Source organism: Triticum aestivum, chromosome 1B (assembly GCF_018294505.1).
Source record: "Triticum aestivum cultivar Chinese Spring chromosome 1B, IWGSC CS RefSeq v2.1, whole genome shotgun sequence".
Lineage (NCBI taxonomy): Eukaryota > Viridiplantae > Streptophyta > Magnoliopsida > Poales > Poaceae > Triticum > Triticum aestivum.
The window spans coordinates 178,894,775-178,906,655 of NC_057795.1; the positions used below are offsets into that span (position 1 = coordinate 178,894,775).

Consider the following 11,881-nt stretch of genomic DNA (forward strand, 5'->3'; position numbering starts at 1 on the left):
AACCCCGTCTCGGTCTTTGGCCGGACGAGGCGGTAGGAACGAGGGGAGGGGCGGCCGCCCTCATTGATGACGAGGGCGTCGATGCGGGTGCGGCGCCCAAGTGGCGTCTCCTGCGTCTCCGGCTTGACAGGGCGGAGCGCCGGCGAACCGGAGGAAAGAGAGCCAAACCCCGATGATGAGGAGGTCACCGCCTCCATTCGCCGTGGCATCCAGGAACTATCGCGGCGGCGAGAGAAGGACGGGGGGCACCGGGTACTACAGGCGCGGCGTGTTGCCGGCCTCAATGTGGTCCAGGACGGCTTCAAGGGTGCGCCCGGGCACCCCCCCCCCATTCGCGTCGTCCGTCGGAGTTGAGGCGACTGCGGGGCATGACGCCGTTTGTGGAGGCGACCTGGTCGTCGTGGCGGCGGTCAAAGTACATTGTCCACAGCGTGTGGCTGTCAGTGGCGTACCTCGGCTCGTTCCGCTTCTCCTCCGACAGCGGCGAGCGGATGCGTGCTATCTCGGTGCGATGTTCTGCACCGGTTGGCACCGGGGGCACCAGAACGCCACCGGCGCTCAGTCCCCACATGTCCGGGGGCGTCGGGTAGTCGGCCTCGTAGAGGAGGCGTGCCTCGTTCTCGCGCAGATGGCTTCGGCCGACGCCATTCGCCGCCGCTGCGTCGCCTGGGTAACGCTCGGCCATCGCTCGTTGGCGGGGGAAGACCAGGGAAAGGGGCTTCAGTGGCGAGAAGGGCCTCGGCGGCGAGTTGTGGCGAGAGAGGCGTCAGTGGAGTTTGTGGCGTTTACCGGCGGGGAGGCCGGCTTTTATAGCCGAGGATGGGCGGTGGAGAGGCTGCCCGCCGGTGCCGCGTGGCGGGAGTGGGCGGGACGCGCCACGCGTCCCACGCGGCTTCACTGCGCCGTCCGTGATGCATCAATGAAAGGCTGACCGGCGCGATAGCCTTGACATTGATTCTTGCGGGAACCGAGGCGATGAGGACGACGAAGCGGCGAGTCACTGATACGGCGGGCCCATTCCCGTTCGCGCCAAAATCTGTTTCCCGGCGCCCTAGCGTGCCGGATTCGGCCTGGGTTTGCGGGCGTCAAAATAGGACCGAACAGGCGAAAATTGGGCTTCTGAAACGCGGTTGGGCCGAATTTTCGGTACCGGCGACCAAAAGAAAAAGGCCCGGCGGGGCATGACCGGAGATGCTCTAACGGGAGAAGTAAGTAGGAGGGAGGGTAGGTACAACGTCGCGAGAGGGAAAAGTGCAGCCTTGTTGCCGTGCTGCCCATTTTGACTCCTTTCCTCACCCGCCACCCTGCATCTTCACCTCCCGCGGCGGCGACCAAGAAGCGCGAGGTCGGGACAGTAACGCGGCGAGTTAAATGCGTGCTCCCAGGTAACCGCTCCCGTTCCTCCGGCTCCAAATCGCGCCGTGGAGAAAGGGCCTCCGAATCTTTATTTATTGAATTGCGTTTTTCTCTCCCAACATGCAGATTCCTTTGACTGCTCTGCCGCCATCACCGGGGCCAATTGATCCGTCCGGCGAGCCGCTGAAAATCGCGCCCTTTATCCGCCACCAAGATTCCCCTAGCCTTTCCGCGTCTCTTCCACGCCCGGCCGGTTGAACCCCCGCTTGATATCCGTCGCTGTCGGCTTTCATTCCTTTGGGACAAGTGCCAGCCCCTTTTGGTTCTTGGGGTTGAGGAGGGCCGGAGCCCTACCGAGACCACCGTAGGCGGCAATCCCTCCCTGGAGACCAGCCGAGGCGATGAGCAACAAGAGCGGCGGCGTGCTGTTGCAATGCGCGGAGGCGACGGCAGCGGATTGGGGCTGCTGCTTCCTCTCCCTCTCCGTGCCACCACCTCCACCTGCTGCGCCCTGTGATGCAGATAGCAATGGTGGATTCAACCTGGCATGGACCCTCCACCAGTCCTTCCACCCACCCGCTGGTCTCTTTGCCAGCGTCGGCCACAAGGTGGGGGTGGGCCTCTCGGCCTCCTCCTCCGGCGCCACATCGTCGGGAAAACCCCCAGACCCGTACAGAAAATACGTTTCACCGCAGGCCGTCGAAACATCCCTGCCGGTGCCGGGTGACGGAGTGGGGTTCTGGGGGAAGGGGAAGAAGAAAGCGGTGAAGATCAAGATAAAGGTTGGGAATTCCCACCTCAAGAGGCTCATCAGCGGGGGGATTGCAGGTGCAGTGTCAAGGACAGTTGTCGCGCCTTTGGAGACGATTAGGACACATCTGATGGTCGGCAGTAATGGGAATTCATCCACGGAGGTGTTTGAGTCCATCATGAAGAATGAAGGATGGACTGGATTGTTCCGCGGCAACTTTGTTAATGTCATTCGAGTCGCCCCGAGCAAAGCAATCGAGGTAACTAATTGATCCATGGCTGCCCTGTTTTCTTTATTCTGCACCATGGTTCCCTTGTTTTGGATATTGATTCTATTATTGTAATTTTTTGTGATGTACTAGCAGGAAACTTATTTACCATAATGTTAAGAGTCCTTGCCTATGTTTTTTCTTTTGATTAGCATATAAATGCACATACCAACTCACATACAAAAATTAAGCGTCACTTGTTCTAGATCAGTGCCCGTTTCTGTCCAAGTTTCGGCTTTTTTACTATTGTCTTAGGTCCTTTTCGGCAAAGTGCCTACATATATTCTTCAATTAAGTTTACTATTTAACCCTGGCTAACTTCTTCTTTTTTGTTTACAACTGAAGTACTATTAGTCGTATTAGTGATCACTGAGAAGTCCAAGAGCTTATAAGCTGAATTTACCCGAACATATATTAAGAGCTTTCCTGAGCTAGGCCACTCATGACTAATCCTTCAATCTAGTTCAGAAGAGATCTCGGGCTTTGATGTCTTCATATATATTATTTGATTCAGTATTTGTTTCAGAAGAGCTTTCGTGATACCAGAATTTTTATTTCAGTTTGATTCTTCTTAATATATTATTGTTCTCATTTCGTCATTAGGGACCCATTATGTTACCAGAATGAAATTATAGGTTTATATAACAAGGAATCGTTGTAGTTTACCCAATGAAAACAGTTGATTTTGGCAGTTGCCAACTTGCCTGTCCTCTGCTCAAGCTGGTCTACAATATAAGTAGGTTGAAGTCTTAAACAAGGTTTCGAACCACTGGTTCCTTTTTTTGTACAAGATCAGTCAAGATAACATATCAGTGCCTATTCCAGTTTCCACAGACCATAATCCATATACAAGAAACTTCGCATTGCCGTTTTATTGCCATGCACCTGCCAAAGTCTCCGGATTATGTTCATCATTTAAATATTTTCATGCCTGAAGTGTTATATGTGAGCAGGGATTGAAACTTCAATCATGTCTTGACCATCGCAGTCTAATCAATCTGTTCATTTAATTATAGTGCTTTACAACCTCTAATGCTATTTACCTTTTCAATCAGTATTTTATTGAGAATATTTCTGTGCTAGCTTATCTCTTATGCAGTTATTTCCATAAGGTTTATCCTCTTCCTTAATGCTTGTTTTGACCCTTTTTTCCTCTTGTTGCAGCCTTTTGCCTTTGATACAGCTAAGAAGTTCCTAACCCCCAAATCTGGGGAAGAACAGAAGATCCAAATCCCTCCTTCACTAGTGGCAGGGGCTTTTGCTGGTGTCAGCTCAACTCTGTGTACATACCCTCTGGAACTAATTAAGACTCGATTAACCATACAGGTTAGTGGTATTACGCAAGAACTGTCTGGATGCCAGAAAAACACTTCTGTTAAGAGTTTTATAACAACACATGAAGTGCATATGATGAATGCCATCTAATTGTGCAGAGAGGTGTGTATGATAACTTCCTCCATGCATTTGTGAAAATTGTCCGTGAAGAAGGCCCTGCTGAGCTGTATAGAGGCTTAACCCCAAGTCTAATCGGAGTAGTGCCATATGCAGCAACCAACTACTTTGCGTATGACACCCTTAAGAAGGTGTACAAGAAAATGTTCAAGACAAATGAAATCGGCAACGTTCCAACCCTCATTGGGTCTGCTGCAGGAGCCATCTCAAGCACTGCCACATTTCCTCTTGAGGTTGCCCGCAAGCACATGCAAGTCGGAGCTGTTGGTGGCCGGAAGGTATACAAGAACATGCTTCACGCTCTCCTGACCATTCTCGAGGACGAAGGGGTTGGGGGCCTCTACAGAGGACTGGGGCCTAGTTGCATGAAGCTGGTGCCTGCTGCTGGGATTTCGTTTATGTGCTACGAAGCTTGCAAGAAGATACTGATTGAGGAAGAGGACGAATGAAGCGTTCCTCGACAGCGGCGTCATAAAGGGGTAGTGGCTTGAATTTTGTTTGCCGATCCTATTAAGGATCTGAATCTGATCCTGGGGCCTTCCCCCCAAGATACGAGGGCTCGGTTTCGCGACGGACAGCGGGGAAACTTTTGGCCTCCTGTGAATGAAGTTACCTGACTAAGCTCAATAATTGTTGCTACAAGATTTCAAACTCTTTCTGTAGTCTCAGCTTGCCCTGACGAAAAGTTACATAAGTTTCCAGTTTGCTTTGGGATACTATATGCATGAATGAAGCGTGTGTTTTTCAGATTGTTAGGGGGTATGAAACCAGTGAAATTAACTCCGGAGACATCAAATTTTACATGAGTGGCATCAAGATTTATCTTTTTCAGTTCATTGTGTTATGGACTTCTGATTTTGACTCCAACTCATGGCAAGTCTGGTATGGACTTTTGATTTGATGCCAACTCGTAGCGAGTCTTCAAGAGTGACACTTAAATTCTCAGCTCTTGCCACAATTGCATTGCAAAATTAACATTACCAACAGCTGCAGCATGCATTTTTGAATCAAAATATCAAATATGTATATGTTTAATAAATTCTAGAGGTTCGCATTGATCAAGAACTGAACACATATTCATCCTCTCTCTCGCCCTGCTCCCGCTGTAACCAAAAGTAATAACAAAAGAAAACAGAAGCCATCCTGTCTACATGACTAGCAATTTCTAGGTCTGCTCCTCCTCGTCTTCTGCTGCCTCCTCCGCCGCAGCCGTGGCCATCAACTCATCAAACTTGTCGCTCTTCCGCAGCACTATCTCAATCTGCGCAAAATGTTCAACGTGAACAATATCTGAATGATATCTTTCCCTATCCCTATCCCTATCCCTATCCCTATATATATATATATATATATATATATATATATATATATATATATATATACTAATAAAGCAATTAGTGCTTCTGGTCGTACGTCGTCGCCGTTTTTACAAAAAAGTCCTTATGGTTTTTGGTAATTAAACCCGCAGTCCCTTTTTAAGTTGAAAAAAACGTTTCGTTTAGAAATTTTACCAGGAAAACCTTGTGGTTTCCTGTATTCAACCCGCGGTCCTTTTAATGTGAGAAAATCGCAAGGAAGACAGGCGGATCTGGGCGCAGCGTCGAGGGATCTAGCGGCTGGTGCGGCGGCTTGCTCCGGTGGCCGCGGTGTCCTGCTTATCCAGAGAAACAGGGCATGAGGGAGAGAGGAAAGAGATGAAAAAGGAGAAGGAGCAGGGGCGCAAGGTGAGGGAGAGGGATCTGGCGGGTGGTGCGGGGGGCTTCGGTGGCGGCGGCGTCCTTCTCATCCAGAGAAAGGGAGAGACAGGGCGTGAGGGAGATAGGAAAGAGAGGAAGAAAGGAGAAGGAGAGGGGGGCGCAAGGTGAGGGAGATGGTCGCCGGCGGTGGCGCCTCCGGTGACCGGCCGGCGGCAGGACCGATGGTGTCTGGAGTTTTGGACACCTGAGCGAGCTACCCTGCTGCTGCTAATTCTTCTCTCCCCACGCCTCTGCTGCTGCTCCTTCTACTCCTCAGATGCCCATGCTTGCTCTCAAACAATCATTGTTGAAGGTGAAGTTCTTTTACAGAAAAATGTAAAATATGTTACGCAGAGGAACTATGTTAGCTGAAGTGGCTGCTAAGTTGTTTCAACAAATGAAGATGAGGTTTGATGCTTAATTGTGCTTGCAGGACTGAAGGGCATGATTTCTGGACCACAGATGATGCATTTTATTGGCAGGCACAATCAAGGGCCCATCATCTTTCTGCTATAGGTTCAACACAAACAACAGCTATCTTGTTGAGATTCAATTGCTATTCGGTGGAGAGCAGCCACAAAAAGTTCCTCAATTGATGCACAGTGGCCACCGAAAACAGATCTCGCTTTCAATCTCTAATTGATTCTCAGCTACAGAGTGGCATGTATCTATAGACTTGCTAATGTGATGGCTAATGCATGTGTATTAATTCATGAATTAGCAAAATATTTCCCGTGAGATGTGCTAATATACAAATTTGATGTTCACAGTGCCCTCCACTTTTTTTTTGTTATGCCTATAAGAGATGACTTATTTTCAATTTTTAAATAGAAAAGCACAGTATGGTTGCTCTTATATACAGCTCATAAAAAGGAATTACAAATAAGAAGAGTGATGTGTTCTCCTCAAAACAAAATTGCTGAAATTCACATGCATGGTGGCGCCATACAGCGAGCGCATGGTGGCAGAGTTCACAAGCTAGATCTCTGACTGGCGTAATGGCTTGTCCTGATGCAGAGAAGGACGGGGTTCAAGTTGTTGGGCCGGTGGCAGGGGCAGCATGATGTTTTCGTCAGGTAACAACCTAGCCATCGACTCAAGATTTAACTGAACCAATTCCTTTAATTCAAGCTCCAAATCGTTGTTATTTGATTCACTAATTGGTTGCTGGCAACAACTAATTGGACATATAATTGTTGATTTATGTACAAACAATATCTTCAGTAGTTTTCAGATCTTCAATAAGGATCATCAAGCCCTCTGTTTTTTATATGAAGAATAGATATTGTAATTGTGCCTCCATTACGTCTAAAAGTCAGATATCGGAAAAATGTCATTGGCATATCTCTGTCACGATGGAGGATTGGTTAGACAGAAAAAGGACCTCTGGTTATGTATGACATGATGCGAGGCACATATCTCTGAATGAAGCGCAACAAGAATTGACATCCTCTAATGCTAACTGTTGAGCATTCTTCTCTGAAGTATCAGGTCAGTATCCCATGTGCCCCCTATTCATCTGTCATCGCTGCATAAAAATTTAATGCAGTTTTTAAGCCTATGTTTAAGGGTAGCTAAATCTCTATGGACCAACCATATTATCTTTTTGAGATAAGAAATCAACCTTCATCATGTACTTATGTTGTAACTTCTCCCATCTTTTGTGCTATTATCTAAAAGAGGTGTGGATTGGAATCAGTTTTTTTGCTGCACCCCCATTCCGACGAGGTCACGCACACATACCACTGGGAATCCCACGAACCCTATGTTCGAGCGCGAGCGACGGCAATAGCATCTGCAAGTACTTGACCAACACGCTACCCGGGTGTGGTATCCACTATTGAGGCCAAGCAACCTAGCTCGGTCATCCTTAAGTGTGTTTGTGTCCACCACCTGATGAAGAACGGGAGAAGATTGCTGACTTTGTGCCTAGTGATGGTTGCCTGAACTTCGTAGAGCAAATTGACGAGGTGTTGATTGCTGAATTTGGTCTTAAGAGGCACGTCGTGGGAGATATCCCTTGTGGCAGGTTCAAAGTTGTGATGGTATCTGGTGTCTCCCAGCGAGATTTGTTCCTTCTCTTAACAGTTACTATTAAGGTATAACAGTGATGTGCTACTCTGCTGGTCCTTTAGATGTCAAAAAGATTATGTGTTGTGCTAGCTAGCGACTTTTATCTCCCCGTGGATGCAGATTTCAGAATATGTTTAGTTACGACGTACCACAAAGCTGATCTTTTTAACATTTGATTGCCGTGCTTAATACCACAGTTAGGTAGTTTGACTCTTAGACACTGGTCTTTTTAATATCAGACTTAAACAACTACAGTTCTAAATAGCAGTAGTTCTTCTGAATTTCTACCTATTTATTTCACTATTGTGGTTTCAAAATCCAATAGCCTTGCTGTTAGTTAATGCTCTATTTATATTTTTTGCCAACAGAACAAATTTATGTTTCCAGCAAAAAAGTTGGCCGGCCCCAGCAAAAAAAAAGAACAGTTCCAGCCAAAAAAGATCGCCGCCGTGGTCACAGGTACTAAATGGTTCCACTGTACATCTCTATAGTTATTTGGCTGAAGGTGCGCATTAGTGGTTAGCTGTGATAATACAAATAGTAAACATGTTATACCAGGTAGCAGAACTTCACGAAAATTTGCTGAAGGAGTTGCATCATCCTTGATCAAATATTATTTTTATTATTCCTTCTTGGTTTTAGACAATAACATTAGAGAATCTAAATCCTTTTACCGCGCATCAGTACATGTAATAGAGCAACTCTTGGTGCAACTAGCTGCAGCAAAGACCAACTTGACTTGATGGTATTTTTGATCTGTTCACCTACCCTCCCTCGCTCAATTTTCTTGGGAAAAAACACCCGCCCAATGAAGCCATCTCCGTGTCGCATACCTATTGCCACAACCAACTAAGCTAGCCCAGTGTTTTTTGTGGAAAAGATGGTTGTTCCTTCTATTAAATAGTCCCACCTCGCCCCTTTACACCCAATCCTCTTAATTTCCTTATGCCTTTGAATTTCCTAGGTGTCAACAAGCAGTCTTCGGAATCATCAATAAGCCAACAGCGAGAAATAAGTTCAAGAATTGAGTTCCCTTAACAGGGAAATAAGGAAGGGAAGAAACAAATAGGGAACAATCAGATGAAGCATCAAGGAAAATGGATTGAACAATCAGATGAAGCATCAAGGAAAATGGATTGAACAATCAGATGAAGCATCCAGCTCGAGGAGAAGCATGGTCTGCAAGGAGACCAATCATCTTGAGGTGGTTCTTTCAGCTACTGCATGTTCCATTAGGGAGAAGGGTACTTAGTCGATCTTAGGAGCCAGACTCTGCTTTCCTTGCAGGGAGAATTTCAATAAATGGTACTATTACTCTCCCAACAATTCTTTTATCACTACAAAATGTGTAGGAACCTTATTTTTCTTAAGTGGCATAATGTGATTTCTTAAGTGTTGTGTTGTAACACTTTAGAGTAAAAGAATAATTATGTATGAAGAATAATATTACCGAGTCAGGCAGAATTTGACCTTAGTTCTGACCAAATTAATCTTTATTTGTTTGCCAGGTTGTGTGTCAAACATCACTTCATGTTGTAGTCCATTTTTTCCTTTCAAAAGCCACATTATGAAATTTGGCTTTATAAGAAGTTTCACTTTATTATTAGTGGAGAACGGGAGATAAGGAAAGGGAAGGGAAAAACAGTAATTCTAGCAACTAGCCATTGTTCCGTGGCAAAACACAGGTGTTTGTTCTATTATGTCCATCGGAAATCTTTACGGAGGAGTTGGGACTGAGTGAGTGACATAGATTTGCTTGAGGTCACAAATTCTTTTCTGCTGTTACTTGCATCTTACTTGAATTTTTTTCTTCAAGTTCTTCCTGTTTTCCCATATCCTCTGCTCTATAGAAGCTGCTACATCAAATTAAGTAAGTGCATCCTTCTTTTTTGTCCAAGTTTGTTCTATTCTATTACTCAGAAGTCTGTACAAGACTGAGAGAGTGAAGCATATTTGCTTGAGATTTGAATACTTTTTTGATGTCGGGTTTGTACACTATACAGTTTGATTAATGAAAACTGATAAAAGTAGTGGCAAACACTTGATTGAGTAAGCTACTGGATTTTACCAGTAATACACAGTAGTTTCTTGCAATATTATCTGCATGACAAGAAACACCCATATTTGATTTTGCTCTGTGATTGGTTCAAATATCACTTTTTGGCTAAAGCTGATTGGATACGAGTAGTAGTGCCAACAGTAATAACTTTAAATATGATTTTACCATGGCTCTAAATTTTATTGCTGATGATTTGTTTCAGGATATTTGGAGAGGCTATTTGCACCGTAGTTCAAGACAGCTGATAGAGTATAAGCTAGGCAACTCACTTATATTGTTACTTGTTTAAATGGTTATCTATTCTGCCGGCATATTCACATGCCATATTAATTTCAGAAGAACAATTTCTAATTTGTGTTGTGCTTGCATGCATTGTTCTGTCTAAAAAGAAAATTCCAAACAAAAACAAATATAAAGTCACAGTTTGTATTTACGCACTGGATAGTTTCAATCGCGCTAAATTAAACGAAGGCTTTCAGAATAAATTGTGGCCTCTAAGCTTGTGTGTACTCAATTACTAAATGTGTAATATCAGCACATATTAGCACGACTATTTCTTAAGTGCAGCCAGCCACCAATTTCATTTGATTTGAATTAATATATTACTTATATACTCATTTAGATATTTATTTATGTCCTCGATGGATTGATTTGAACGCCACAATTTTATTAACCCGTTGCAACGCACGGGCCCTTTTGCTAGTCCTGCTAAAAACAACATTCTGATGATATGACAATATGAATTATTCTGACCTTGGCCTTTTGGATTGGCCGCCCTCTCATCTCATCCTTGATTTCCACAGTGGATGTCCTAATCCCTGCACATATTGTTCTTGGTTAGACAAACTTTGTACGAGGGGAAAAAGTGTATAATGTCGGGCGAGGGGAAAAAGTTCTTACTTGTCTCGAACGCGAAACCATTGTTCTTCAGAATCTCTGCCACTGTCACGACCGTTGCTATGGCTGCAAGCATATTGGGCAGACATGTTAATGAGCCCTGATCGATTGTGGTGTTCATGGTTTAAATTGTCTCATGAAAATACTATGGCAGTACTGATCTTTATCCAACACTATATACATATCATAATGTGAAGCCGCAGTTGCTTTTTATTCCCTATTCAATCCTTGAAGTAGTGGCTTATTAGAAATTTAAAAAAAGTCAATCAGAATCATACTAAGGCCTATTCAATCCTCAAAAGTAGTGGTTTAGAAATTTAAAAAAGGCCAATCCAAATCATGCGGCAATCGCAGTCGCAGACATATTTGTCAGGGTGCAAGGAAGGATAGACGACGTACCCATGCCGAGCGCGGAGAGCTCGACCTCGCCGTGCTGCTGCATGTACCTCTGCACGCGATGCAAGGGAAAGAATCAGCGCCCACCCGGCCATGGCCTAACAACGAGACCCGCAGGCGATCGATCGATTGATCGACGCGTGAACAGATATATTGAATACCTTGGCGAGGTTGACGTAGAAGAAGAGGGGTTTCTTGGTGTTGGACACCTGAATCCGGTTGCTGCTCCCGCCGCCGCCGCTGCCGTTGGCGGCCCTCGCTCTCTGCGCCTCCGCCGCGTCGCCCGACATTGGTGACGCCGCTGCTAATAGCAAGATCGAACGGTCCGCCGGCGGTGATTCGCTGCTCGTCTCGATCGTGCGCAGGACGGGTTCGTGGCTCGTGGCTTCAGGTTGGAGGGAGGAAGAGGGGGCGTGGCGATATTAATGGCTGTATGAGACGATCGGATGAGAAGGCGAGTCGGATCGGGAGCGGGTCGTGCGAGGAGTCGGGTACCGAGTCCGTGCCCAGCTCCAACTCAAATAGTTTACGAGTGTTTCTCTCAAAACAAAGATATCCTTCTAATTTCCTAATTTTACAAGATGTCCGGACCTCTAAAAACAAAAATATACGACCTCTGTACCAAAATAGAAGACCTTTTTTTCTGCGAAAATTCTTGTATTACTCAAAACTCAGAATTACAATCACGACGTACAATATCAAGGACTTCTCCGGGTCCTGACCCAAGCCATACCGCAGTACGAACTTCAACACTACCAAAGTTGGCCATAAAATGACTAGCTAAATTTTGACTACGTCGAATATGAGTAATACAAGAACCACGTTCCTCTAGATTATCCTTGATCTCTTTGACTAAGAAAGCAAATTTAGACCTATTCATAACAACACTCTGC

General features: G+C 45.6%; 2 protein-coding genes and 1 long non-coding RNA gene across 7 annotated transcripts; 2 read left to right on the plus strand and 1 right to left on the minus strand.

Moving 5' to 3' along the window:
• Positions 1-1,248: 1,248 nt before the first annotated feature.
• LOC123114479 (adenine nucleotide transporter BT1, chloroplastic/mitochondrial) lies at positions 1,249-4,658 on the plus strand. The gene is made up of 4 exons (XM_044535973.1): positions 1,249-1,385; positions 1,483-2,366; positions 3,540-3,701; positions 3,809-4,658. Exons 2-4 carry the CDS (start codon positions 1,758-1,760, stop codon positions 4,274-4,276), a joined length of 1,239 nt encoding a protein of 412 aa, XP_044391908.1. The 5' UTR covers positions 1,249-1,385; positions 1,483-1,757; the 3' UTR covers positions 4,277-4,658.
• A 181-nt stretch (positions 4,659-4,839) lies between these two features.
• LOC123114486 (uncharacterized protein At2g34160) lies at positions 4,840-11,484 on the minus strand. The gene is made up of 5 exons (XM_044535982.1): positions 11,150-11,484; positions 10,992-11,040; positions 10,596-10,658; positions 10,449-10,513; positions 4,840-5,088 (listed from the first exon to the last, which is right to left on the minus strand). The coding sequence occupies exons 1-5, from the start codon at positions 11,276-11,278 to the stop codon at positions 4,993-4,995; spliced, it is 402 nt and encodes a 133-aa protein (XP_044391917.1). The 5' UTR covers positions 11,279-11,484; the 3' UTR covers positions 4,840-4,992.
• Positions 5,242-10,046, plus strand: LOC123114494 (uncharacterized). 5 transcript variants are annotated; one of them, XR_006456550.1, is made up of 6 exons: positions 5,242-5,876; positions 5,997-7,054; positions 7,244-7,662; positions 8,005-8,095; positions 8,601-8,941; positions 9,145-10,046. It is a non-coding gene; the product is annotated as an uncharacterized lncRNA (long non-coding RNA). The 5 variants fall into 5 exon arrangements; XR_006456547.1 differs by having other exon boundaries at positions 9,898-10,046; XR_006456546.1 differs by having other exon boundaries at positions 8,601-10,046.
• Positions 11,485-11,881: the final 397 nt, after the last annotated feature.

Excerpts from the sequence above, each read along its gene's own strand:
- LOC123114479 (XM_044535973.1), top strand. The coding sequence starts at position 1,758 with ATGAGCAACAAGAGCGGCGGCGTGCTGTTGCAATGCGCGGAGGCGACG. Across the intron at positions 2,367-3,539 it reads CCCCGAGCAAAGCAATCGAG|CCTTTTGCCTTTGATACAGC; the intron begins GTAACTAATTGA and ends CTCTTGTTGCAG. Across the intron at positions 3,702-3,808 it reads AGACTCGATTAACCATACAG|AGAGGTGTGTATGATAACTT; the intron begins GTTAGTGGTATT and ends CTAATTGTGCAG.
- LOC123114486 (XM_044535982.1), bottom strand. The coding sequence starts at position 11,278 with ATGTCGGGCGACGCGGCGGAGGCGCAGAGAGCGAGGGCCGCCAACGGC. Across the intron at positions 10,659-10,991 it reads GCTCTCCGCGCTCGGCATGG|CCATAGCAACGGTCGTGACA; the intron begins GTACGTCGTCTA and ends ATATGCTTGCAG. Across the intron at positions 5,089-10,448 it reads GGCCAATCCAAAAGGCCAAG|ATTGAGATAGTGCTGCGGAA; the intron begins GTCAGAATAATT and ends CATTTTGCGCAG.